Source organism: Melospiza melodia, chromosome 27, assembly GCF_035770615.1.
Source record: "Melospiza melodia melodia isolate bMelMel2 chromosome 27, bMelMel2.pri, whole genome shotgun sequence".
Classification (NCBI taxonomy): Eukaryota; Metazoa; Chordata; class Aves; order Passeriformes; family Passerellidae; genus Melospiza; species Melospiza melodia.
The window spans coordinates 4,580,428-4,607,852 of NC_086220.1; the positions used below are offsets into that span (position 1 = coordinate 4,580,428).

The 27,425-nt window shown below is 53.0% G+C and overlaps 1 protein-coding gene across 1 annotated transcript in view; it reads right to left on the reverse strand.

Moving 5' to 3' along the window:
- Positions 1 to 27,425, reverse strand: part of NKAIN1 (sodium/potassium transporting ATPase interacting 1) — a 42,238-nt gene that overhangs the window by 8,229 nt on the left and 6,584 nt on the right. Inside the window, exons 2-4 of the mRNA XM_063177463.1 lie at positions 4,882 to 5,019; positions 4,252 to 4,332; positions 1,885 to 2,082 (exon numbers count right to left, since the gene is read on the reverse strand). Coding sequence (XP_063033533.1) covers positions 1,885 to 2,082; positions 4,252 to 4,332; positions 4,882 to 5,019 — 417 coding nt within the window. The remainder of the gene's footprint in view (positions 1 to 1,884; positions 2,083 to 4,251; positions 4,333 to 4,881; positions 5,020 to 27,425) is intronic.

Genomic DNA, 27,425 nt, shown 5'->3' on the forward strand with positions numbered 1-27,425 from the left:
GGTGACAGAAATGCATGATGGAGACACCGCGGCTCCTCTGCCCACCCCAGCCCCTCCACCCCGTGTTGTATTGCACTAAATATTTTATTTTGGTGCTGTTTGGACTGGGTCATGGGAAATTTGTACTGAGTATGGTATGTCACACAGATTGTTATTTCCCCTCTCCCATCCCATGGTCTGTCCCTCATGCACCCTCTGCTGTACCCCGTGGTGGTCTGGCCCCTGGTTACCCCTCCCCAAGGGTATCCCATTGGCTGGGGTCCTCTTTCACGGCCCCCATCCTCGGGTATAAAACTGCACTGCAAGGAGGTCACACCATTTTGTTACACCTGGGTGGTCACTGGAACCAGAAGTGTCCATTCCCAATGGACAATAAACAGAACACTCGTCCCCACATGGAGAAGAGCGCTTCTCGTCTTTGACTTTGTTCATGTCAGACTGTTGTATTCATATTGTTGTTATCTGATTTCTAGAGTCCCATACCTTCAGGGTGGTTTTCTCACAAGCAGCTCTTCACAGCAGTGTTGCTCCTGCTGCTTCATCAGGGCTCCTCCAAGGCTCTCCCTGACTGGCCAACCCACCCCCTTTTATCCCAGTTATCTTTATTAACCACAGCTGCCACCCAATTAAGGACATTACAGCTGCAGCCCATTTAGAACAACTAGGATCGGGGCAAGGCCACTTATACAATATGTGGATTTTACCGAGACTCATAGGCCACTTATACAATACATAGGTTTTACTATGGCTCGAAGGCCACCTATACAATACATACTAAGATTCAATGGCCACCTATATTTCCCCCTTTTCTTTTAACAATTATACAATTACAACACATATAACCCACTATGACTCAAAGGCCATGTACCTCCACAGCCCCTTGACTCAAAGGCCATATTTCTCACAGCTCCTGGCTGTCACAGTTCCTCTACTCAAAGGCCCTGTTTCTTCACAGCTCTTGGCTGTCTTAACCTCCACAGCTCTCAGGCTGCCCCACAGCTCTTGGCTGTCTTATCTTCTGCAACTCTCAGGCTGCCTAATCTCTTCCACAGCTCTTGGCTGTCCTATCTTCTATCACGTCGGGGTCACCACTTGTTGTTATCATATTTCTAGAGTCCCATACCTCTGGGTGGTTTTCTCACAAGCAGCTCTTCACAGCAGTGTTGCTCCTGCTTCTTCATCAGGGCTCCTCCAAGGCTCTCCCTGACCAGCCAACCCACCCCTTTTATCCCAGTTATCTTCATTAGCCACAGCTGCCACCCAATTAAGGACATCACAGCTGCAGCCCATTTAGAACAACTAGGATTGGGGCAAGGCCACTTATACAATACATGGATTTTACTGAGCCTCCTACTATATCAGACTGTGTGGGCCAGAGTCCAGAGCTAGCGGGGTTGGACTCATACAACAGCCCCAAGACACACAGATTCTTACAACCCTGTGTGTCCCATTCCTGTCTCAGACATCTTTTCATAAAAATCCTTTCTTTAGGATTTTTCTCCTTTCTGAGAAGCTGTGGCCTCAGCAACAAAATGTAAACAATGGTTATCTGCTGCTGTGGAATGCAACAGGTGAATCCGTGATTGGTCTTGGGTGGATGTTTAGATTTACTGACCACTCACGGCAGAGCTGAGTCTCACTCTCTGCTGAGACACAGCCCTTTGTTATTCATTCCTTTTCTATTCTTAGCTTAGCTAGCCTTCTGAGAACTTTTCTCTCTATTCTTTTTAGTATAGTTATAATATAACATATATATATCATAAAATAATAAATCAAGCCTTCTGAACATGAAGTCAACATTCTCGCCTCTCTCTTCATCCTGCAACCCTTGCAAGCCCTGTGTCCCATTCCCAGTGTGGGATGAGGAGAGTAGGGCGCCCTTACCGCCAGGAAGATCTGCGTGGCGCTGCTCACCACCTCGATGTACTGGTAGTCCAGCAGGCAGCCGCTGACCGTGATGACGTGGTGATCCTCGGGCGCCAGCGGGGAGTTGAGCACCGGCGTCACCAAACAGCCAGGGCCGTTCTCCATCCACCACGAGCGGTGCAGGGACGTGTTGAAGGTCATGATGAAATCCCGGTCCTGCAGGAGGAGGAGGAGGAGGAGAAGGTGGAGAAGAAAAAGAAAATAAAGAAGAAAAGAAGAAAGAAAAGAAAGAAAGAAAAGAAAGAAAAGAAAGAAAAGAAAGAAAAGAAAGAAAGAAAGAAAGAAAGAAGAAAGGAGAAGAAAAGAAAGAAAGAAAGAAAGAAAGAAAGAAAGAAAGAAAGAAAGAAAGAAAGAAAGAAAGAAAGAAAGAAAGAAAGAAGAAGAAAGGAGAAGAAAAGAAAGAAAGAAAGAAAGAAAGAAAGAAAGAGAAGAAAGGAGAAGAAAAGAAAGAAAGAAGAAGAAGAAGAAGAAAGAAGATGAAAAGAAATAAAGAAGAAAGAAGAAAACAGAGAAGAAGAAAGAAGAAGAAGAAGGAAGAAGAAAGAAGAAGAAAACGAAGAAGAAGAAAATGAAGAAGAAAGAAGAAAGGAAAGAAGAAGAAGAGAGAAGAAAAGAGAAGAAAGAAGAAGAAGAAAAGAGAAGAAATAATAATAATAATAATAATAATAATAATAATAATAATAATAATAATAATAATAATAATAATAATAATAATAATGGTGGACCAAAGCTCTTTGCAGGATGGCTGGACAGTAAATGGATTTTCCCAAGCCAAGGATGCTCCCTGAGGTCAGAGCAGGGCATCCCCTGAGCCCAGCCCCGTGTTTGGGGCTCCCTCCCATGCTGGCATCGTGGGCATCGGCTCAGGCAGGACCCGGGGGTGCCCAGTGACAGGGGGGGTGCCACAGAGCGGGACCAGAGTGCAGGGAGGGTGTTTGTGATTGGCAGCACCCCATCTGTGTGTTCCAGGGATGCAGGGCAGCCCCTGCTGCTTCCCCTAGGGTTTTGGGCTGCCATGCCTTCATCCCACTCCCAGGGAGCCTTGCAGGGTCCCCCTGGAGCGTGTCCCCTCCTTGCCAGCCCCTCACAAGCTCTGGGGCTCTGCCTGGGTCCTCTCCAGCAGCTGTGGGGTGGCCTTGGGCAGGCTGCATCCCCCTGCAAGGGGAGAATTCCCAGCCCCTGGCTGCCCCTTCCCACTCCATGAGGGTCCCCCTGGTAGCTCTGGCTGAGCCCTCACCCCATGAGAATCCCCTTGGTACCCTTGGGGACCCCCCATCCCCCAGAGAGCCCCCCCAGCCCCTCTGTGCCCCCCCCGGCTGTGCTGGGGCCGAGCATCCCCCGCAGGAAATCACCAATCTGGGATTAAACGATTTTTGCTTCTGGGGGCGGCACAAACCCCAAAAGGGAGCGAGTGGGTTTGGGTTTGTGGAGCTGCAGGATGCGGCTGAGGCACGGGGACGAGGGGGAGCTGTGACGGGCACCGGGATTTCCACAAAAACCCGCGGTGGGAGGGAATCCTCCCCCTCTCCCCATCGTGCTGCACACTCAGCGCTCCGGCAGAGCCTCAAATGACCGGGAGCTGCTCGGGGAGAGGTTCCAGCCATGGAACACCCCCAGAGGCTTCTTCTGCTTGGGGCAGCACGGAGAGAGCGGAGCTGGCTGTCCCCAGCCCCCCCTGATGTCCCCAGAGCCGGGCAGGGACGCGCAGGGACCCCGAGCCTGGGCTCAAAGGTTCCCTCGGAGCACCCGGGGCTGCCCCATCCCCGCGGGAGATTTTGCTCTTTGTGGTGTAAAAATTAAGCTTGAACAGCGCAGGTGTGGTGGAGGCACAGCCCCATCACATCCTCACCCCATGGCCAAAGGGTGATGTCCCAAAGCTGGGAATGCTGATCCCCAGAAATCCCGGGAAAATTGGGAATTTACAGCAGGGGGGGTCTCCCACCTCTGCCCTCCCCAGACCCTGCCCCGAGCTTCCTGTCCCTGCTCATCCCGTTCCCGGGGATCGCCTCTCTGTCCCTTCAGTGGAGATAAATGAAATTCGGTTTGGGTTCGGAAATGGCCGCTCTCTCCACTCTGAGCGGTCGGTTTGTCCATCCCATCCCATCCCATCCCATCCCATCCCATCCCATCCCATCCCACGGGAATTCTGTGCTCCGGGGATGTGCCCCCGGCATCGCTTTGCTGTGGGGCTGGGGCACCCCTGGGCTCGGGGGGGCACTTTTGGGGGAGAAGGGAGGGGAGGAGGAGGATGAGGAGGAGGGCAAGGGGAGCCAGCAAGAGGGCAGGAGGATGCAGGGAGGAAGAGGAGGAAGGTGGGGGCGTTACCTGTGACAAGCGCCCGACCTCCAGGTAGAAGCAGATGATGAAGGCGTTCCAGCCGACCCACAGCACCAACCACACGGCGTACTGCGGGACGAGAGGGGTCAGGGCACGGGCACTCCCCCTCCAGCCCCATTGCACGCCCCTCCATTCCCGCTGCTCCCCCTCCAGCCCGTCCAGGGGCTCCGGGTTGGGATGGTGGAATCCCAAAATCGCAGCACTTTTTGGCTGGGAGGGACCTTAAAGTTCATCAATCAGGGGAGAACCCCTGGGGGCCCCAGGCATCATCCCCGGCTGAGTAATTGAGTGCTAATTGCAGGGCAGAATTAATGAGATGAGGAAGGTTCTTGCCTGAGTTGTTCCCAAAGATGTGCATCCACTAGCCGTGCCTCAGTTTCCCCACCCATAAAACTCCAAATACTCATTGGATTTCTTTTGTGAGGGCTCTAATTCCCACCCCTGCCATGGCAAGGACCCCTCCTAGATCCCGCTGTCCTACTCCAAGCCCTGTCCAGCCTGGCCTTAGGCACTGGCAGGGATGGAGCAGCCACAGCTTCTGTGATCCCAGGGATACAGGAGGGATCTGGGGCTGAGCCCCTGGGGCTGACACTCCTGCACCCCCAGGGTGGTACCTACCATCATGAGGTATCTGGATCTGTACTGGATGGTCCCGAAAATCCCCAAAATCACGGCCATGATGTGCAGGAAGTTGGCCAGGATGGGGGCCCACTGGTATCCCAGGAAATCAAAGATCTGCCTCTCCAGAGCAGCGACCTGCAACAGAGCAGGGAGGGGACAGGGATCAGGGCTGGGCACCCCCGGGGTGCTGAGGGCAAGGAGCAGCTGGGAGTGGCTGGGAATTCCATGGATGACGGGTTGGGGTAGGCTGGAATGTCTGTGTGGTGCACTGGCCAGCAGGACTGGGGTTACTGGGTGTTGTGCTGTGATTTCAGGGTTTACCTCAGAACCCCGGGTCCCTCCCCTGATCATTCCCTCCCAGGTGTGTCAGTCACCTCTCCTTTCCCCTCCCAGCACTGTCTGTCACTCCTGGCATTCCAGAAGTGATTGGCAGATTCAAAGGATGCCCTCTAACACTGGGGGGGCACTGGGCCATCCAGGTGTCCTTTGTCCCTTTGTCCCTCCCCTCCTGTCCCTGCTTGGTGGCTCCCTGCCCCTTCCCTGCCCCTCTCCCCGGGTTCAAAGGAGCAGCAACCACGGGCTCAGGGAGTTCTGCTGGAGCTGCTGCTGCATTCAGAGGCCTGTGGGCCAGAATAAAGCTCTGCATCCAAACCCTCCACCAAAACCGACTCCTTTCCTTCACCATCACCTTAAAAGCTTCTCTGCCAGAGGGAAACCTGAGGAGCAGCCCCTGTTATGGGGGGAAGCTCCATCCCAGCACCACCAGAGCTCCTGCAGGCCTGGACTTGTCCCCACGGGCCCAGCTGCAGCACCCAGGCAGCCCAAAGTGTCTGTGGGGTGAAACACCACACACCCAGCCAGCCCAAAGTGTCTGTGGGGTGAAACACCACAGTGCCATTGCTTGATTCAGCACCAAGGGCCAGACAAGCTCAGGCATGTCACGTCCCCAGTATTGGTAATATCAATAATTGGGAATATTATTTTACATTCATGATATTATATCAAATTATATTAATGTATAAAATAATATATTAATATGTTAATATAGAATATATAATATATAATAAAATAAATTATAATAAATTATTATATTACATTACATTATATTACATTATATTACATTATATTATATTATATTATATTATATTATATTATATTATATTATATTATATTATATTATATTATATTATATTATATTATATTATATTATATTATATTATATTATATTATATTATATTATATTATATTATATGTCACATCTCCTTGAGTTCCAAAGGGGAACCTAAGGAGATGTGACCCCACTCTCTGCCTCACTTTCCCATCACTCAGAGCTCGGGCACAGCTGGAAACCCATCCCAAGGATGATTTATGGTGGGAAAAGCCTCCAGCTCCTGTATTTTGATTTCCAGCCCATCCTCCATGGGTCCATGGGGCTCTGATCACCATTACCATCTGCAATCCAAAACGGGGCCACGCTCCAGGGGTTAAATCCCCCAGCAGCTGAGGGGATCCAGCCCTGATCCCAGCACTTATTTATGGCTCCATTGCCCCTAATCACAGGATTAGCTCCAAGGAAAGGGTGAGCAAAGGCAAGGTGGGAGTGCTGGCACGTTCAGTGATGGGTTTAATTCAAAAAATGGGGATTTTGGATGAGGGCATGGTATTTTAGAGAACTTTTAGGGGAGTTTTAGGGAAAAGGTGCAGGGACAAGTTGGCAGCAGCCTGGAAAATCCGATTTTTTTCCAATTGTTTTACTCAGCCCTGTCCCGTCACTTTTTGAGGTGCCCCAGATTCACCCTGAGAGCTTCAGGGCCCTCTGTTCTCCTCACAGCACCATTCCCCAATTTTCTGCCAGAGAAAGGGGGAGTTTATCCTGAAAACCACAGGATAAAGGAGTTTGCATCCCCCCTCCATTGCCCAGCAGCTCCCAAAGGGATTTGGAATGAGGGGAGAGGCCCTGGGGGTCCCAGACATCATCCCTGGATGAGTTATTGAGTCCTAATTACAGAGGAGAATTAATAAGATGGAGAAAGTGCTTGCCTGAGTTTTTCCTGAGGATGTGCATCCACCAGCCGTGCCTCAGTTTCCCCACCCATAAAACTCCAAATACTCATTGGATTTCCTTCATGAGGGCTCTAATTCCCACTGATTTCAGCCCAGCCACACCCTAGGGCTGTGATATCCCATCTCCTACCCTACCCCTGGGGTAGGATCTGCTGGATAAGAGCCAGCAGGACACTGATTTTAATTAAAGGTGATGCCAACCCTTGGAGCAGCAGCCCCTGGGTCTGTGGGGCTGGGACAAAGCTGTTTGCACTGAAACTGAATTCACTTCCCTGCTGGTTCAGCTCTCTGAGGAAACAGCCTCAGGAAATACTGACAGCCAGGCTGGAAATCTCCTCAACTGAGGAATGGAAATGATGAATGATACAGGGAGTGCAGTGCTGGGGCTTTGTGGGCACCCTTCCCTCTGGGGGCTGTCAGCAGAGCTGGATGGAGCTTTGGGTACCAGGGATGGGGCTGGGGAGTGTGGCATTCACATCCTCTGAAAAATCCCCCTGCCCAGGAATTTTCTCCTGGGGAAGCTGAGAAGTCTCAGAAAAAAGGAAAACAATTCTTGTCTCACTTGCTTCTCCTGTGTTGTGCTCACATGTGGAATGTGTTTGGAGATTGTTTACCCACAGGTGATTGTCCCATTGGATTCTGCTGGGAGTTGTTTGCACTCTTTGGCCAATCAGGGCCAAGCTGTGTCGGGACTCTGGACAGTCACCAGTTTTCATTATTATCTTTTTAGCCTTCTGTAAGTATCCTTTCCATATTCCTTAGTATAGTTTAGTGTAGCATTTTGAAATATAATATAGTATCATAAAATAATAAATGAGCCCTCTGAGTACACGGAGTCAGATTCTCAATTCCTTCCTTCATTGGGGCACCCACAAATCCAATAGGGGAGAGCCTCTGAGGGTATCCCATGGAGCTGGAGTGAAGGCATCACACCCGTGTGGCTCCTTAATTCCAGCCTGAAAGAGGAGGAGCTGGGAAGACCCTGCTTGAAGCAAACCCTTCTCCATCCCAAAGAGGCAGAATTTGGGATAAACACCCCAGTTCCCCATGGATGAGCTAATTAGGGGCTGCTAATTGCACCACAAAGCAGCTCCAGCCCTGCTCCCTGGCTGTGTTATCCCAGCTTTTTCCTTCCGTGGGAAGAGCAGATCTGGGATTTTCCATCCTTGTGGGACGCAGCTGAAGGTTAAGGGACAAAAAGACTCACAAAGGCAGTGTGGCTGCACTCCCAGCTCTCAGGGCCCACCAAGGGCATCCCAAGAATCCCAAGGACATCCCAGGGGCAACTCAGGGGCATCCCAAGGGCCCCAGTTGCATCCCAAGAATCCCGAGGACATCCCAGGGGCATCCCAAGGGCATCCCAGGGGCAGGGGCATCCCAGGGCCAGCCCCACGTGTTTCATGAGTGGGGAAACTGAGGCACAGCCTCCAGCAAGAAAGTCCAGGTTTGGTGCCCCTGCCCAGGGAATTGTGGAGCTGAGTGAGCACTCTCAGCTCAGAGCTGCTCCTCAGGTTGGTCCAGCCCCCGCAGCATCATCCCCGATCCTGTGGGTGTAAAATGTCCCTGGGAGGGACCTTCAGGACCCCCAGCTCTTCGGGGCTCAGCATCATCCCAAGAAACTTCCCAGCAGCGTCCAACACAGCCCAAATTGTTCCGTGGGCTCAGAGCATCCTCCCTGCCCTGGAATGGGAATTCCCGCTGCTCCCAACCCCATTCACACCCCGCTCCCCTCCCAGAGCCGCCGGAGCCGGGATGCAAACGCCGTCCCATCGCTAATTAAGATAAACCTCGGCTGATCAATGCAATGAGATTTAGGGCTCCCTCTTAATTAAACACGAGTTCATCGATCGGCCCCAAAACTTCGCTCGGCAGCAAATCCCAGCGATTGGCTGGGGGCGGGGGCTGGTCCCGCTCATCCCGGCCTGGAAGGGATTTTTGGGCACCGGGAATGGGAGCGGGAGGGACCGAACTCCATCAGGGGGTGGGGGGACACGAGTGGGGAGGGGACACCCGTGGGGACACAAACTCAGCTGGGGCTCAGGGAGGTGGCGCCAGGGAGGCAGAGCTGGAGGAAAATGGGATTTTTCCAGCGTGCTGACACTAAATGTAAGAGGGAAGAAGTTTCTCTGTCCCTGAATCACCCGCTGGTTTTGGTGCCCTCACCTTCTTCAGACCCACCCCAAGTTTTCCCAGTCGTTAATCCCCACAAGGAGGGTGGGAGAGCTGGATCCGGCTCTGGCTGTGCTGGGAGCATTGCAGGGTCACCAGGAGCCCCTTCCCCACTAGGGAGCCCCTTCCCCATCCCTTCCCACGTTTCTTTTCCTGAGAAACCCAGCTTGGAAATCAGACTGCAAGGGCGGGGAGTGCTGGGTGAGGACCCCAGACCCAACACCCTGGGAAAGCAGGAACCTTCCTGCCCAGCAGCTCCTCCTGGAACCAGAGAATCCAAGGTTAAGTTGGAAAGGACCTTAAATGACCTTAAATCCCATCCCATTGCCATGGCAGGGACACCTCCCACTGTGCCAGCCCAGCCTGGCCTTGGGCACTGCCAGGGCTCCAGGGGCAGCCACAGCTGCTCTGGGCACCCTGGCACAGCCCAAACCTCTCTCACCAGCCCTTGCCAGGCTACAAACCCCCTGTGGCAAATGGCACTGGGGGCACCTGGAACCAGCCAGGAAATCATTCTTTCCTTTCCTTTCTCCATTTGCTGCAATGGGTTTTGGTGCTGGTTTCCATCCTTGGTTCAGGAATGTGAATGCCAGAGTGGTTTGGGTGGGAAGGGATCTTCAATGGCAGCTGATTGCAGCCCAGGGACACCTGCCACTGTGCCAGGTGCTGCCAGCCCCAATGTCCAGCCTGGCCTTGGGCACTGCCAGGGCTCCAGGGGCAGCCACAGCTGCTCTGGCAGTTCCAGCCCAGCCCCTGCCCACCCTGCCAGGGAACAATTCCCAATTGCCAAGATCCCATCCAGCCCTGCCCTCTGGCACTGGCAGCCATTCCCTGCCTCCTGTCCCTCCATCCTTGTCCCCAGTCCCTCTGCAGCTCTCCTGGAGCCCCTTCAGGCCCTGCAGGGGCTCTGAGCTCTCCCTGGGTTCTTCTCTCTCTGATCCTGGAGCTGGCGCTGGGCGGGATCCTGGAGCTGCTCCTGGCTCCTGCTGCTCTTCAGCCCCACAGCAGCATCTGCACCCCAGGTTGAGCTCTGAGCTCCCCTCTGGGCCGGGCAGGGTTCCTGGCCCCACGATGGGTCATTATCCCGCAGCTGGGTGATTTCCTCCCTCACACCATATGCCAGAGGCCCGCCGGGGATTTAACTTTTCATTTCGTCGCGTTTGGAGGGGATTTGCCGGTTCTGACTCCTCATCATGTGCCGCAGCCGAAGATGCTGCAAGAGCCTTGCTCGCCCCGTCCCTGAACCACCACCATCTCTGGGGGTTCTGGGCCCCAAAAATCATCAGAGTTCGGAGAGGAATCCCCCATGGCAGCCTTTGGCAGGACAGCTCTTAGGGATCCCCGATCCGTAAGGAATGTTCTCCCCAGCCCCGGGGCTGATGGAGCATCCCTGGAACTCCCCCCAGCCCCGGGGACACCCCAAAGGTTCTCCAGGACCCCTGCTCCAGATTGCAATGCAAGATGTTTTCCATTACCATCTGTATGGCAGATTACCTTTGTCAAGTGGACAGTGTGCCTTATCTCTCTCTATGAGTGACCACAACCACTCCTCCCTTCAGGGAGACACCTACTGATAACAGCTATTGAATGTCCCTGCATGGCTGATAAGAACTACAGCATCCCATTGGGAGATGGGAGCCCAGAGGGAGGAGCCAAGCATTCCTACCCGGATAGAATCTGGAGATTCTGGAACACCAGCACGGCTTCTGCACTGGATTGCCCAGAGGAACAGCAGCTGCCTCTGCCCCTGGATCTTCAGAGGCAGAGACTGCACCTTTCTCCAGGATCCCTGCTCCAGCAGAACCAGCCCTGACACTGCAGGAGGGCTGAGCCGCAATTCCAATGGCACTGCTGCCAACAGCCTGACCCACAGGGTGTCAGGTTGGGTTCTGACTCTGCCAGTGTTGGTTTAGTTCACTGCATTGCTTATTTTATCCTTTTATTTTTTTCCTTCCCTATTAAAGAACTGTTATTTCTTTCTCCCATATTTTTGCCTGAGAGCCCCTTAATTTAAAATTTATAGCAATTTGGAGGGAAGGGGAAGATTTACATTTTCCATTTCAGGGGAGGCTCCTGCCTTCCTCAGCAGGCACCTGTCTTTCCAAACCAAGACAACCTCACATCCCCACCCCGACCCCCTAACAGGCTCCCCCCCTCCCCCAGCCCCTCTGTTTGAGGCCATTTAGGGCATTTTGTCTCTCCCAATGCCCTCCCTTGCCTGTGAGGGGCCCCAGGAGCTGTGGGAAGCAGTTTCACCCCGCAGCCTCGGCCCAGGAAGGGGAATCGGTCGCGATTTAAATGAGATGAGAACATGGTTGGTTATTAGGGAGGTGCAAACACTGCTGTGAACCCAGGGACTTCATTTAATGGCTTGGAAACAAGTTCCTGACCTACTTCCATCTGCAAAAGCCTTCATAAAATCACAGATGGAAAGAAATGAAAGGCGCCGATCCCTCTCCAGCATTGGGTGGGGAGGAGCAGGATCCAGCGGCCACAGCTGGAAAGAGGCCCTGATGCAGGAGCAAAACCATGCCAGCACTGAAAATTGGGGTGAAAGAGGCACAAATGGGGTCCTTCCCCTGTTGGGATTATCCTTGGTGGATGCTGCAGGTTTTAGGACCCCTTTGAACCCCCCAGATGGGAGCTCTCAATGCATCCTGCTCCTGGGATGTGGCACTGGGGACACTTGGTGTGCCCAGGGCCCCCCAGCACCCACTGCCCACCCCACGGCTTCCCCTCCTCTCTCCCATTGGATGCCCCCTCCCCTTTCCCAGTTCTTTATTTATTTCATTCCCCCTCATCCGGCAGCATTGCCATGGGAACAGAGCCCTGGCTGGATGCGCCTGTCTGGACGCTGCACCCCGGGATCCTGATGGAATCTGCCCCGTGGGTTGAGCCCTGGGGGCGTCCCCACCACTGGGAACCCCTGGGGTGCCACCCTTGGGTGCCCTCCAAGCCCTGCTCCCACATCCATGGCCCTGGCCCCATCCATCCCTGAGGGTTCTATCAGGGAGGGCTGGGAAATGCAGCCTTGGGGGGGCTAATGGCCATAAATATTATTATTACTATTATTATTATTATTATTATTATTATTATTATTATTATTATTATTATTATTATTATTATTATTATTATTATTACTACTACTACTACTACTACTACTACTACTACTACTACTACTACTACTACTACTATTACTATTATTACAATTATTACTATTATTTCCCCTAAATGTAGCTGATGAAACCAGGCTGATCCTGTTCTGGCTCCACCACAGGAGAGGGAAACTGAGGCACAGCAAAGAGAGAAACCCAACCCTCCCAAAACCTTCTGGGAATGCTGAAATCCAGGGAATTTGGTGCTCCCCCATGGAGAGGGGGATGGATGCTCCATAACCACCTCCCGATGATTCTCACCAGGAGAAAGCTCCTCCTCATTTCCACCCCTAAAACAAAGCCCTGAGCCCCCTCAGCTCCCAAGCTGTGGGGTCTGGGTGCATTTGGCTCCAATATCCCCACAAGAACCTGGGAATTTTGATAGTTTGGATTTTTTTCCCTGAAAATACCACAAATTTCCAATTTCCCCAGGAGGAGGCTGCTCTAACTGATTTACCTCTGACAAAATATCTCCTTAACTCTGACACGATATCACATTTATATTTCAGTGAGCTTTAGCACAACGCCCCAGCTCCTGTTGGCAGCATCCCACAAACGCTGCCCTGAGATCCCTTTCCCCTCCTGCCTCCCAGCCAGGAAACTTTTCCACGCCGAGGGAAAGCCGAGGCGATCGAAGCAGCTCAATTCCCCTCCCACCCATCGGGAGGGGAATGTTCCCGCCGGGAATTGCTCCATCCATTCCCTCAGGAGCTGCTGCTGCTCCCGCGGGAGGGAGCCGGGGTGCTCCCGTTCATCCCAGGCTGGGGCTCAGCATCCCCCAACATCACCTTGCAGCGACCTTGGCAAGCCCAGGGTGCCCTGGTGGGGGGACACGGGGTGGTGGCACTTGTGGAAGTGGTGAGAGGGTGCCAGGAGTGTCCCCGGAGAGGGGAATGTGCTGTGGGAAGAGCCATGGGGGAAACTGAGGCACGGGGCTGTGACCACAGTAGGACCCAGCATTCCAGTGAGGCTGAGCCTGCGCTGCTGTGCCTCAGTTTCCCTGGAAAACAGTCTGATTCCTGCTCAGCATCCACTCTCCTGGCCAGGAGAAGCAGCTCCATGGAGCAGGGCCTTAGGGAAACTGAGGCACAGCAGAGTGGAGGGAAGCTCCAGCCCTGCAGAAAGGCTGTGCCTTGGGAACACCAAGCTGGGAGCTGCTCCAAACCTGTGGGAGCAGGGCTGGGACCTCTGGGGTGGCCAGAGAGCCTGCTGTCCCCTCAGCCATCCATCCATCCATCCATCCATCCATCCATCCATCCATCCATCCATCCATCCATCCATCCCATCCCATTCCATCCCATCCCATCCCATCCCATCCCATCCCATTGTACCACATCGTACCCCATCATATTCTATTGTATCCCATTGTATCCCATCATATCCCACTGTATCTCATTGTATCCCACACCACCCATCCATTCCCAATGCCATTCATGCTAATCCCATCATATTTCATCCATCCCACATCTCCCACTGTATCCCCTTGTATCCCATACCATCTGTCCTTTCCCAATCCCATTTACGCCAATCCCATTCTGCCCCATTACATCCATTCTATGAATCTCATGTATCCCATCCCATCTCTTACCATCCCATCCTCTCCCACCGTTCCCATTTTATCCCACTGTATCCCACTGTATCCCATTGTATCCCATCCATTCCCAATCCCATTCCATCCATATATGGATCCCACATATCCCATCCCATCGTATCCCACTGTACCCCATTTTATTCCACTGTATTCCATCATATCCCACTGTATCCCATTGTATCTCATTGTATCCCGTACCACCCACCCATTCCCAATCCCATGTGTGCCAATTCCATCCCACCCCATTCCATCCATTCTATGCATCCCATCTCTTCCCATCCCATCCTATTCCACCCTTCCCATTTTATCCCATTTTATCCCATTTTATCCCATCCATTCCCAGTCCCATTCCATCCACATATGCATCCCACATATCCCATCTCATCATATCCCCCCTGTATCCCACTGTATCCCATTGTACCCCACTGTATCCCATTTTATCCCATACCACCCATCCATTCCCAATCCCATTCATGCCAATCCCTTCCCATCCCATTCCATCCATTCTATGCATCCCGCATATCGCATTGTATCCCATCCATTTTACACATCCCACATATCCCATCCCATCCCACCATATCCCATTGTATCCCATACCAGCCACCCATTCCCAAGCCCATCCCATTCCGTCCCATTTCACCCATTCTATCATATCCCATCCTATCCCATCCCACTGTATCACATTGTATCCCATTGTATCTCATACCACACACCCATCCCAATCCCATTCCATCCATTCTATGCATCCCATCCCTTCTCATCCCATTTTATCCCATTTTATCCCACCCATTTCCCAATCCCATTCCATCCACATATGCATCCCACATATCCCATCCCAACTCATCATATCCCCCTGTACCACACTATATTTCATTGCATCCCATACCATCCCCCCCATTCCCAATCCCATTCATGCCAGTCCCATTCCACCCCATTCCATCCATTCTATGCATCCCACATGTCCCATTGTATCCCATCCATTTTACACATCCCACATATCCCATCCCACATATCCCATCCCATCCCATCCCATCCCATCCCATCCCATCCCACCCCTCCCACTGTATCCCATTGTATCCCATACCACCCATCCATTCCCAATCCCATTCATGCCAATCCCATTCCACCCCATTCCATCCATTCTACGCATCCCACATGTCCCATTGTATCCCATCCCATCCCATCCCAAATAAATAAATCCCTGTCCCACTCCCACATGGATCCCTGAGCCCTGGCTCAGCCCTGCACAATTTGTCATCCCCAGGGACATTGGCCCCCAAACCCCATAATGAAAATTGGGATTAATCCGGATCTCAGCCAGGCATCCCCTTGGAGAGTCCCAGCAGAAGCTACTGAGAGGTGGAGAATGAATTAAAAACTAAGGAAAAAATCCCTAAAAAACCCCACAAACAAATGGGGAATAACTCAGGGCTGAAACCTGGGGGAAGTTGGGTTTTAATCTGTGGGATTGCGGATGAAATGTAGGGAAATGTGGGTTTAAACCAGGCTGATCTTGGGCCTGGGTCTGAGCAAACTAGGGCTTAAATTTGAGAGGTTTTGGGCTGAAATTTGGGGAACCATTGGCTGAGATCTGGGGGGGGCTGGGGCTTAATTTTGGGATCTAAGATTTAGGACAGCTTGTGTTTTAATCTGGGTTTAGGGTTTGGATTTGGGGATCTTGGTCTTAGATCTGGTGGATTTGGGGTTTAAGTTTTGGGGGGTTTTGTGCTTAAATTTGGGAAATCTTGGGTTTAACTTTCAGGGATTTTGTCCTTAAATTTGGGGGATTTGGAACTTAAATATGGGGTATCTTGGGCTCAAATTTGGCAATCTTGGGTTCAGCTTAGGGGGATTTTGTCCTTATGTTTGGGCAATCTTGGGCTTAAATTTAGAGGATTTTGTCTTTAAATTTGAAGGATCTTTGGCATAAATTTGGGAGATTTGGGGCTTAAATTTGGGGGATTTGGGGCTTAAATATGGGGATCTTGGGGTCAAATTTGAGAACTTTGAGTTTAACTTTGGGGTATTTTTTCCTTAAATTTGGGGGATTTGAGTCTTAAATTTGGGGGATCTTGGGCTTAAATATGGGGGATTTTGGCCTCAATTTTGGGAATCTTAGGTTTAAATTTGGGGATTTTGTCCCGACATTTGAGAGATTTGGGGCTTAAATATGGGGGGATTTTGGGCTCAATTTTGGGAATCTTGGGTTTAACTTTGGGGGATTTTGTCCTTATATTTGGGGAATTAGGGGCTTAAATTTGGAGGATTTGGGGCTTAAATATGGGGGATCTTGGGCTCAAATTTGAGAAACTTGTATTTGACTTTGGGGTATTTTTCCCTTAAATTTGGGGGATTTGAGACTTAAATTTGGGGGATTTTAGGCTTAAATATGGGGGATTTAGGGCTCAAATGTGGGAATCCTGGGTTTAACTTTGGGGGATTTTGTTCTTATATTTGGGGGATCTTGGGCTTACATTTGGGGCTTAAATTTGAGGGATTTAGGGCTCAAAATTGGGGGAATTTGGGGCTTAAATTTGAGGGATTTAGGGCTCAAATTTGGGAATCTTGGGTTTAACTTTGGGGCACTGCACAGCCAGAGGGAATAAAATAGGAAACCAGGAGAGATGTGGGGAGCCTGGGTCCCTAAATCACAAATTCCGGGAATGAGACACAGACAAAGGCTGGGGCTGGACGTGGGAGGGGACTGGGCAGGGAAAAGCAAAGGAATGGAACTATCTGCTCCAAAAATTTGCCAATCCCAGCAGGATGGGGCAGGATGGATGCTGGAGGAGATGCCCCAGCAGCCCGCGGTGGACACGGATTAAGCCGCAGGCAATTTCCATGCTAATTCTCCCGTGCTGTTCTTTATCCTGACATCTGGGAGAAGCCGGAGGTATTTTCCCCCAAATCTCAACCGATGCCTCAAAGACACCGTTAATACAATCTGATAGAGGAGAGGAAAAAAATGAATATATAATATACATATATATATATATACACACAAAAAAATCCAATTTACCGTCTTATTTAGCGGCACTTTCCGTAATCAATTCTCGCAGGGAAGAGCCCTGATTAAAGCCAAGCGCATCGCTATGGAAACCGGCATTCCCTCCTCCCACGGCCCGCGGGCTGCGAAGGAGAAGCTGGGCTGAGGAAATCTGCCTGGTAACAACCCCGTTAATGAGCCGGGGAGCAAAAATAATCCCTGCGAGCGCTGGCGCCGCCAAAGGAGCAGCCGGCGGCAGCCGGTGGGGAGGCGAAACGGCTCCCAAAATATTGATTTGATTTTATTTTTTTTTTTCTGGGATTGTTTTAAGGAGGAGGGGACGCTCCCACATCCTGGAGGGATGAGCGGACATCTGGAGGTGGTTCCCGTGCGCGCCCACCCAGCCCGGCGGGTGTGGGTGTTTTCTTGCAGCGTTTATCCAATTTTTTAGCTTTAAAACCCCGGATCAAAGCACGCAGGTCTGAGGGATTCGCCTGCACGGCGAGGTGGGAGCTGCCGGCGTAATAATGGGATTTATGGGGTTTCCCTCTCCTCGGGGTAATTCCACAACCCACGGGCACCCGTGGCTTCGGGTGGGGAGCATCACCCCCACTGCCCACTCCCATTCTGGGCTAAAATCTTGGTGGGGTTGGGGCTGGAATTAAGGGATCTTGGTCTTGGATCTGGTGGATTTTTGTGCTTAAATTTGAGAGAATTTGGGCTTACATTTGGGGCTTAAATATAGGAGAGTTTAGCCTTAAATATGGGAAACCTTTAGTTTAAATTTGGGGGATTTGTATTTTAAATATGGGGAATTTGGGTCTTAAAATTGGGAGAGTTTGGGCTTAAACATGGGAAACCTTTGGTTTAAATTTGGAGGATTTGTATTTTAAATACGGGGAAATTGCGGGTTAAATTTGGGAGAGTTTGGGCTTAAATATGGGAAAGCTTTGGTTTAAATTTGGGGGATTTGTATTTTAAATATGGGGGATCTTGGGCTTAAATATGGGAGCAACCCCCCACCATGGGTGAGAATTTCTTGGAGAATTGGAGATTCTTAATTCTCCAATTGAGTAATGGGACCTGGAGGGTTTGGGGTCTCCAGGTCTCCTCCTGGCTGGATGAGCACCCTGTAAGGAGAAGGTGCTGGTTTAGAAATTCCCATGGGCTGTAAGGGAATGATGGGAGGTGGGAGAGGTGGGTGGTAGGGAAGAGGCTGGGATGTTTCCTGAGCCCTCAAGCAGCTTTTTAGGGTACAAAAGTCTGCCCAGGACATCTCAGTACCCACTGAGGAATTCAATAACAATCCCATCAACATTCTTCCTGAAATCTCCATCCCCATCCCTGTCACTGCTCCCAGGGGTGAGGGTGGAGCCCCCCTGCCCTGGCATCCCTGTGATCCCACAGGACCAGAGCATCCCACCATTCCCACCACCCCTGCACCTGCATCCCAGGGCTTTCCAAACTACAGGAGCTGCAGAGGCACCCAAAAGGAAGTCCCATCCTAATAAACCCGGAATGTTCGGAGTAACTCCTTCAGTGAAGGAGCCAGTGGGGCTGATCCCAATGATCCCTTTGCTGTTGATCCCAATGACCCTTCTGCTGTAGAACCCGATGATCCCTGTGGTGTAGATCCCAATGATGCCTTCACTGTTGATCCCACAACCCCTGTGCTGTAGATCCCACAATCCCCGTGCTGCAGATCCCAAGATCCCTCTGCTGTAGATCCCAGAATCCCTGTGCTGTGGATCCCACAATCTCTTCACTGTGGATTCCACAATCCCTCTGCTGTAGATTCCATGATCTCTGTGCCACGGATCCCAGAATCCATGTGCCGTGGATCCCAGGATCCTTCACTGTGGATCCCAAGGATCCCTTCACTGTGGATCCCACAATCCTTTCACTGTGGATCCCAAGGATCCCTGTGCTGTGGATCCCAATGGTCCCTTCACTGTGGATCCCTTCACATTGGATCCCACAATCCCTTCCCTGTAGATCCCAATGATCTCTGTTCTGTGGATCCCGGGATCCTTCACTGTGGATCCCACAATCCTTTCACTGTGGATCCCAATGATCCCTGTGCCGTGGATCCCAGTATCTCTGTGCCATTGATCCCACAATCCTTTCACTGCGGGTCCCACAATCCCTGTGCTGTGGATCCCCCAATCCCTTCACCGTGGATCCCAGGATCCCTGTGCTGTAGATCCCAATGATCCCTTCACTGTCGATCCCAAGGATCCCTGTGCTTTGGATCCCAATGATCCCTTCACTGTGGATCCCAGGATCCCTCTGCCATGGATCCCACAATCTCTTCACTGTGGATCCCATGATCCCTGTGCTGTAAATCCCAGGATCCCTTCACTGTTGATCCCACAATCCCTGTGCCATGGATCCCATGATCCCTTCTGTGAATCCCACAATTCCTGTGCTGTGGATCCCAACGAGCCCTTCACTGCGGATCCCACAATCCCCATGCCATGGATCCCACAATCCCTTCATTGTGGATCCCAAATCCCTTCACTGAAGATCTCAGGATCCCTGTGCCGTGGATCCCAATGATCCCTTCACTGTGGATCCCACAATCCCTGTGCTATGGATCCCAGGATCCCATCACTGTAGATCCCAATGATCCCTTCACTGTGGATCCCAATGATCCCTTCACTGTGGATCCCACAATCCCCATGCCATGGATCCCAGGATCCCTGTGCTGTGGATCCCACAATCCCTTCACTGTGGATCCCAGGATCCCTGTGCCGTGGATCCCACAATCCCTTCACTGTGGATCCCACAATCCCCGTGCCGTGGATCCCACAATCCCTTCACTGTGGATCCCACAATCCCCATGCCATGGATCCCAGGATCCCTGTGCCGTGGATCCCACAATCCCTGTGCTGTAGATCCCAATGATCCCTTCACTGTGGATCCCACAATTCCTTCACTGTGGATCCCACAATCCCCATGCCATGGATCCCAGGATCTCTGTGCTGTAGATCCCAATGATCCCTTCACTGTGGATCCCCTCACGGTGGATCCACCAACCCCTGTGCTGTAGATCCCAATGACTCCTTCACTGTGGATCCCCTCATGGTGGATCCCAGGATCCCTGTGCCATGGATCCCACATTCCCCATGCCATGGATCCCACAATCCCTGTCCTGTAGATCCCAATGATCCCTTCACTGTGGATCCCACAATCCCTTCACTGTGGATCCCACATTCCCCATGCCATGGATCCCACAATCCCCATGCCACGGATCCCACGATCCCTGTGCTGTAGATCCCAATGATCCCTTCACTGTGGATCCCCTCACGGTGGATCCCACAGTCCCTTCCCTGCGGATCCCCTCTCCCGTTCCCGTTTATCCCGGCAGGATGTGCCGGGCGGTGCCGCAGCCCCCAGCTCCTCATTAACCACAGCCATCGGCAGCTCGGGAGCTCATTAGGGACTCCCCAAACAGCCGTAAAAAATTGCTTTTATTAATTGCTTCACCCTCCTTCCCTCCCCACCCTGCAGGAGGGGTTTGGGATGGGATTTCCCAGCCCCTTTCTTGGGTGGGGATCGTGGGTGAGCAGCTCCGGGGCTGGATCCATCCCGGGGCCTCCCCTCGCCCCTCTGCATCGCTGAAGGTCAAGATGTGACACGGGGATGTCGTGACAGGTGACGTCCCGGGCCCTGCAGGGATGTGAGCCATCCCCCGGCATCAGGGCCAGCCCCATAATGGGGATTTCTCCCAGAACTGCTTTTCCACTGGCACGGCTTTGCCAGCCGGGTGACGGGTGCTGCCCCACCCCATTATCCCCCTCATGGCAGGGATGAGTTTTTCCATATGAAAATATTTAGGGGAACCCCACCAAGGCCTGGACCCCGCTAATGAGGGTGTGTTAATTGCGAGCCCTCGCCCCATGTATGATTCAAGGCCTTTGTTAGGGCCGGGTTTGCTTTGTCTGGGAAGTGCCACCCACCCACCCAGGGACCCTGAGCCACGCAGCTCCTCCTGGGGGAGGGGATGGAGTCAAAATAATTGGGGCCTGGGGCTGCTGGGAGGTGGGGGATGGGGTCATTAGGGGGTTGGGGTCATTAGTGGGGTTGGGGTCATTAGGGGGTTGGGGTCATTAGTGGAGTCGGCATCCCCCTCATGGAGGAGGGGACGGGGCAGGGGGACGTGGGGACAGCCCAGAGCACCATTTCCCATGGAAGGAGCCACAGGGGGACCCCAAAAGGTGGTGGGAGCATCAGTGTCCAGGCAGTGGGTGCTGCTGGGATGGACCTGCCCCCACATTTTGAGGTGGAAATCCTCATCCTTGCTGTGAGTGCACTCAAAGGTTCGGGTTTCTGGATGGGTGGTGGAGAGGAACTGCACCAATGGGGCATAAACCAGCCCCAAATGGGTGAGGGCGTCCCTAAATACAGCTCCTGGCACCACCAGACACCCTCAAGTCACCCCAAATTCCCCAGACAGCCTCAGCTCCTGGTGGTGCTGGACCAGGCTCAGCCCCAGGACCAGCAGCCCAAAATCCAGGTGGGATGCAGCCCTGGGAGGGTGGGAAGGGGACAGGGATATCCTCACCCCCAGAGGAACCGGGGAACCTGCACCTCTCCACAGGCCACTGCCCCACAACTGCTGAGCTCTGGGAGCAAAAAAAGATCTAAAAAATAGAAATAAAACGTTTAATAACCCACCCCCGTGGGTGTTTCCTGGTCACAGCAGCACCAGGCTGTGCTGCTAAATGGAATCTCTGGGGGAGCCAGCGAATCCGAGACACGAGGCAAATTCCCAGGAGGAACAAAACAGGGAATAAAACACAGCCCTGAAATTCGCATTGCTCCAGTCCCTCCCAGGGGGATGGGGGGACATCCTGGGTGTCCCCAGGTGACCACAGGCAGTGGCAGGGCTGGGAGCTGGAGGAGACTGAGGCACAGCCAGGGTGGGCACAGGGACCCCCAGCCCCAGGGACTCCCATCCCCACAGCATCGTCCCCTGGGTGTCCCCACCAACGCCTGGCAGTGCCACCCATGGCCCCAGGGCTGCCCATCACACTCTCAGTGATCAGGGGATGCCACCTCCCACCCACAGGTGCCACCTCCAGTGTCACATCCAGCCCTGGGCTCCCTCAGACCCCCCAGCTGCTCTGCAACCACCCCAGTGGTCCCCACATGGCCATGGGGACTCGGTGCCAGCCCTGTGCCACCCATGCCCATCCCATGGCCCTGGCTGTGCCCCCACCCCCAGTGCCAGCTCTGTGCCACCCATGCCCATCCCAGGGCTCTGTCTGTGGCCATGGGGACTCGGTGCCAGCCCTGTGCCACCCATGCCCGTCCCATGGCCCTGGCTGTGCCCCCGGTGCCCGGGGCTGCAGACAAGGCCAGGGAAGGACAGACCCGCCCCAGAGGAACTGGCCATCGCTGGTGACGGGCTGGAAGTGGCAGCAGAGGAGGGGACAGCAGGGGACACGAGCTGATGGGGTCCCACGGGCACAAATGGAGATGCCAGGTGTCCCCAGGGTGGGTGAGAGGGACGGGGATGGCTCCTGAGCCAAAGCAGGGCAGGGAAGAGCAGAGCAAACACAAATCTGAGCCTGCAAAGGTTTGTGCAGAGCTGCCGACCCTGAGCCCGGCTGCTGCACCCACAGGGGGGACCTGGAACCTTTCCTGGGGCTGGGGACACAAATCAGGGTGGGGGGGGACCCAGCTGGACCCCACAGCCACGGCTGCCACCACTCCTGGGATCCGTGGGGGGGAGAGGAGGGGGACAGAGCCCAGGAGGGACAAGGACTCTCAGTGTGACACTTGCAGGCAGTGCCTGAGCACCTCCATTAATCCGAGCTGTGCCTGCACGGAATCGGAGCACGGCCAGGGCTGCCCTGGGGCTCCCGGGAGCTCCGGCATTCCAAGAACCCTCCAGTCGCACTCTGAGCATCACCCAGAGCACCCTTCACTCATCCCGAGTACCCTCTGCTCCCATCGGAGCACCCTCCGTGCTCACCCCAACCACCTCAAGCATCCTCCACTCCCTGAGGACTCTCCATTCCCATCCCCAAACCCCTCCACTCTGACCCCAAGCACCCTCCATTCCCACCCCAAGCACCCCGAGCACCCCTGATTCCCACCTGAGCACCCTCCCCATGACCCAGCACCCTCCACTCCCACACTCCCACCCTGAGCTCCCTCCCCTCCCTTCCCCTGGGACATTTCCCACTCGGGGTTTGTACCCGGGAGTCCCTGAAGGGTGGCACCAGTGTGGCACCGTTCCAATGACATTCCCACCGCTCCCTGCAGCCCCAATTCCCAAACTGGGACAGTCACTGCGGCCACCCCCAGTGGCCCTTTGGTATCCCCAGTCCCGTCCACCGAAGGTTCCACATTTTCCTGCCCCAGCACCAGGCCAGGCGAGGCAAATCCACCCTGCGCTCCATTGCCGGGGTTCCAGGACACACCTCCCTGCTGGGAAGCGGCCTCGCCATCGATCCGGCCGTGGGAAGAGACCACAGTGCCCCGGGGTGCTAATTAGCCCTAATCAAGGTAATTAGCTTGTGAACCGAGCAGCGGGGCAGCCCCGAGTGTGGCTGCGTCCCCTGCGTGTGACAGCACAGCTGTGACCCGGCCAGGCAGAGCAGTGTGTGCAGGGAGGGTGACGGAGGTGACAGGACACCCTTGACAGGACACGGGACACAGCGCCGATGGCTCTGCAGTGTCATTGTCACTGCCAGCCCCTGGGTACCCCAGGACCTCCCCCAGTACCCCCAAGGCACATCGGTGCCCTCTGCCAGGACAGCGGCAGGAGATGGCACCAGGGTGTGAGAAATCCCCTCTGGGGGGTTCCCAGCCCAGCTCAGCTCAGCTCAGCGGTCCCAGTGTTCACACCCAGGCACCCCTAAACCCCCCCATGCCCTCCTGCATCCATCCCTCCCCTCCTGCTGCTCCTGCTTCCCAAACCCTGGAGCTGCCGGGATGTGCTGACCCCCTGCTCCCTGCAGCGGCCAGGGGCTGATCCCTGAGGGGGAGCAGGGAAACAGCACCCCAAAGCAGATCCTGTGGTGTTGGGGAAGATGAAACAGGAAAGCCTTATAAAATGATTGTCTGGCAAAAGATTTGGAGAATATGGAAACTATAAGGGAGATTGAAATGAAGGCAAGCTTTGAGATCCCTCAGTTACTGAACAACTGGAAAACAATGGCATGGCCAGCTGAAGGTGATCCCCTTTGGATCAAACAATCCCCTCTGCTTGCAGACAGGCCCAAGGCTCAGAGCAGACCCTGCCAGCTTGGCAGAAGGGCCCAAAGAGGAGTTTTTAGGGTTTAAAATGTAACCCTGTGTGGGAATGTAATGATTCTTATAGGCTGTGTGGAAATGCTGTAGGATTTGTATCTTGTACTAGATTGGTTAGTGAGAATGAGAATATTCAACATAGAAGATGATTTATGGTATTGTAATGGGAACCTTGCTCTCTTACCCCTTTTACTCTCTCACCCTCTCTCCCCCTCTCTTCTCTCAGCCTGCTCTGAGCTGTGTTTGGCAGCTCCCAGCAGGGCCCTGCACCCAGGCCCTTTGCAATAAACCACAAGTTCCAGCCCTGGCTGCAGAGATCTCTGCTCTCTGTCCATCCCAACCACGCCACCCCCCAATGCTCCTACACTACAGCACCTCTCATCCTCCACACCCATTAAATAATGTAACCTTCCACACCCATTAAATAATTAAACAATGTAACCACCATTAAATAATGTAACCTCACAGGGACAGAGGGGTCACATCCTGTCCCACTGCTCCACTTGGGCCTTGTTTTTCCTCCCCAAAATCTCCTTCTACCACAGATGAGACCCAAAGGACGGGGAATTTCCCCCAGTCACATGGGAGCTGTTATTAATCTTATTAAAAACCTCTCGGGGTTTAATGTCCTGGTTAAACACAGCCTGGGCTGCTCTCTGCCCGCTTTGCATTCCCACTTTTCCAGCCCGTTACATCCGAATTTTGGAAATTGAAATAAATAGCTGCTTTCAAATGGGGGAAAGGGAAAAAAATCAGTGCCAAGGGGGCCATTCTGAGCTGCTCCAAGCATCCCCCAGGATTTGGGATGAATGTTCTCTCCTTACTCAGCCCCCAGTGATCATCAATTCCAGCCACACTGGCTGTGGTAGGGACAGGGACATCCCAGGGCATTCCAGGAGCAGTGGGGACACAGCCTGGAGCACTGGGATGGGGCTGGGAAGGCTCCCACCCCTGGTACTGCTCACCCAGGCTGGCAGAGATGGATACAGAACCCCCTGCACCCCAGAGCAGGCTGTTAAAGCAGGCAGGAGTGAGGGATTTGTGGGGTTTCCATCCCTGACCTTTTCCCAAAGGATGGGATAACCCCAGGGTACGGCTGCAGCACCCCAAGGGCTCCTGGCTCAGGGGGAGTTGGTTCCAGCAGGATCCCGTTCCTGCAGTGGGACACAGGGCCCTTTCCAGCCCTGGGAATGGGTACGAGGCTGGGAGGGTGTCCTGGTACCTGTGGCATTCACATCCTCTGAAAAATCCCTTTGCCCAGTGTTTTTCTCCTGGGAAGCTGAGAAGCCTCAGAGAAAAGGGAAACAATTCTTATCTCATTTGCTTCTCCTGTGCTGTGCTCATGTGGAATGTGTTTGGAGATTGTTTACCCACAGGTGATTGTTCCATTGCATTCTGCTGGGAGTTGTTTTCACTCTTTGGCCAACTGGGGCCAAGCTGTGTCAGGACTCTGCAGAGAGTCAGGAGTTTTCATTATTATCTTTTTAGCCTTCTGTAAGTATCCTTTCTGTATTCTTTAGTGTAGTATAGTATAGTATAGTATAGTATAGTATAGTATAGTATAGTATAGTATAGTATAGTATAGTATAGTATAGTATAGTATGGTATTCTTTAATATAATACAGTATAATAAAGTAATAAATCAGCCTTCTGAGAACATGGAGTCAGATCCATCATTCCTGCCTTCATCGGGGCACCCCACAAATCCAATAGGTTCCCACCCCAGCATCCTCCCACCTGCCCAACCCACCCCTGTGCCACCTTTGTGGGGCAGGGCTGGGAGCTCAGAGCTGGGTCTGTGTCCCAGAGGGGGATGTGGGTTTCCCTTTGGGAACTGAATTCCTGCACAGGGAGTTTGGGCTGGTTGAGCCCCAAACCATCTTCCAGGGCTTCCCTGGGGTTTCTCTCTGGAGGAACTGAGCAGAGAGGAGCCAAGAGCACCGCTGCAGAAGGAAAAAGTGGTGGAAGCTGATGCCTCACGTTTAGATTTTATACTTTTCAGATTCTGCTTTGGCGTGTGGGTCTGGGCTTCATATTAGGGGATGGTGATCTCTGTGCACAGAGCAGGGAGACAAAACAATTCCTGCTCCAGCTGGGCAACAAGGACAAATGATCCAAATCTCAGTCCCAGGGTGGGACTGCATGGGCTAAAGCTGGAATTGGGCAATGAACTGCAAGATGCAAATGGAGCAGAACTGATCACAGTGAGAGACCCCGTGCCCGGTCGTGCATTTTGGGACCATTTTGGTTCATCTTGGGTTCATTTTGGGACCATTTTAGTTCATCTTGGGTGCAGTCCTGGCTGGTCTCTGGTGCTGCCCAAGGTGGATCCATTGAGGAGATCCTTTTAATAAATCCTTGCTTTATTCTTTAACTCTGTCCAGCCTCTGTCCTAGGTCAGCCTTCCCAAGGCATCAGAACCATCAGAGCCTCGGGCAGGGAGAGCATTCCATGAATAAAAAACATCATGAGGAGTTCACAAGGTGCTCCTGGATCCTCCAGCAGCGGATTCCCGAACAAACCCAACTTCTGCTGGAATAACAACCCAGGGTGCTGAGCACTGTGTGGGGATGTCCCTGTTGTCCTTCCAAACATGGCCCAAGCCAAAGGCAGCAGGGAAAGACCAAGGCACACAGAACTCATTTCTGCCTGTGGTTAATCACCTTCAGGGCTGAAAAAAAACCTTTTCTCCCCAAAACCCACTCACCTTGCCTCATTTCTCCTGCATTAAGGGCTGTTGGGACTGGCAATCTCTTCCACATCCCCACCTTGGTTGCATATTAGGAAAAGGTTTTTACAGAAAGGGTGATAAAGTTCTGGAATGTTCTGCCCGGGGAGGTGGTTGAGCGACCATCCCTGGGTGTGTTCAACAAAGCCTGGATGTGGCACTGGGGGCCAGGGTTGAGTTGAGCTGTTGGGGCTGGGTTGGACTCGATGGTCTTGAAGGTCTCTTCCAACCCAGAGATTCTGGGAATACTGGGAATCTTCAAGGGGAGATGAATTAAAACTAAATGAGGATGGATTCAGGTGGAATACTGGGAATTGTTCCCTGGTAGGGTGGGCAGGGGCTGGGCTGGAATTGCCAGAGCAGCTGTGGCTGCCCCTGGAGCCCTGGCAGTGCCCAAGGCCAGGCTGGACATTGGGGCTGGCAGCACCTGGCACAGTGGCAGGTGTCCCTGGGCTGCAATCAGCTGCCATTGAAGATCCCTTCCCACCCAAACCACTCTGGCATTCACAGTCCTGAACCAAGGATGGAAACCAGCACCAAAACCCATTGCAGCAAATGGAGAAAGGAAAGGAAAGAATGATT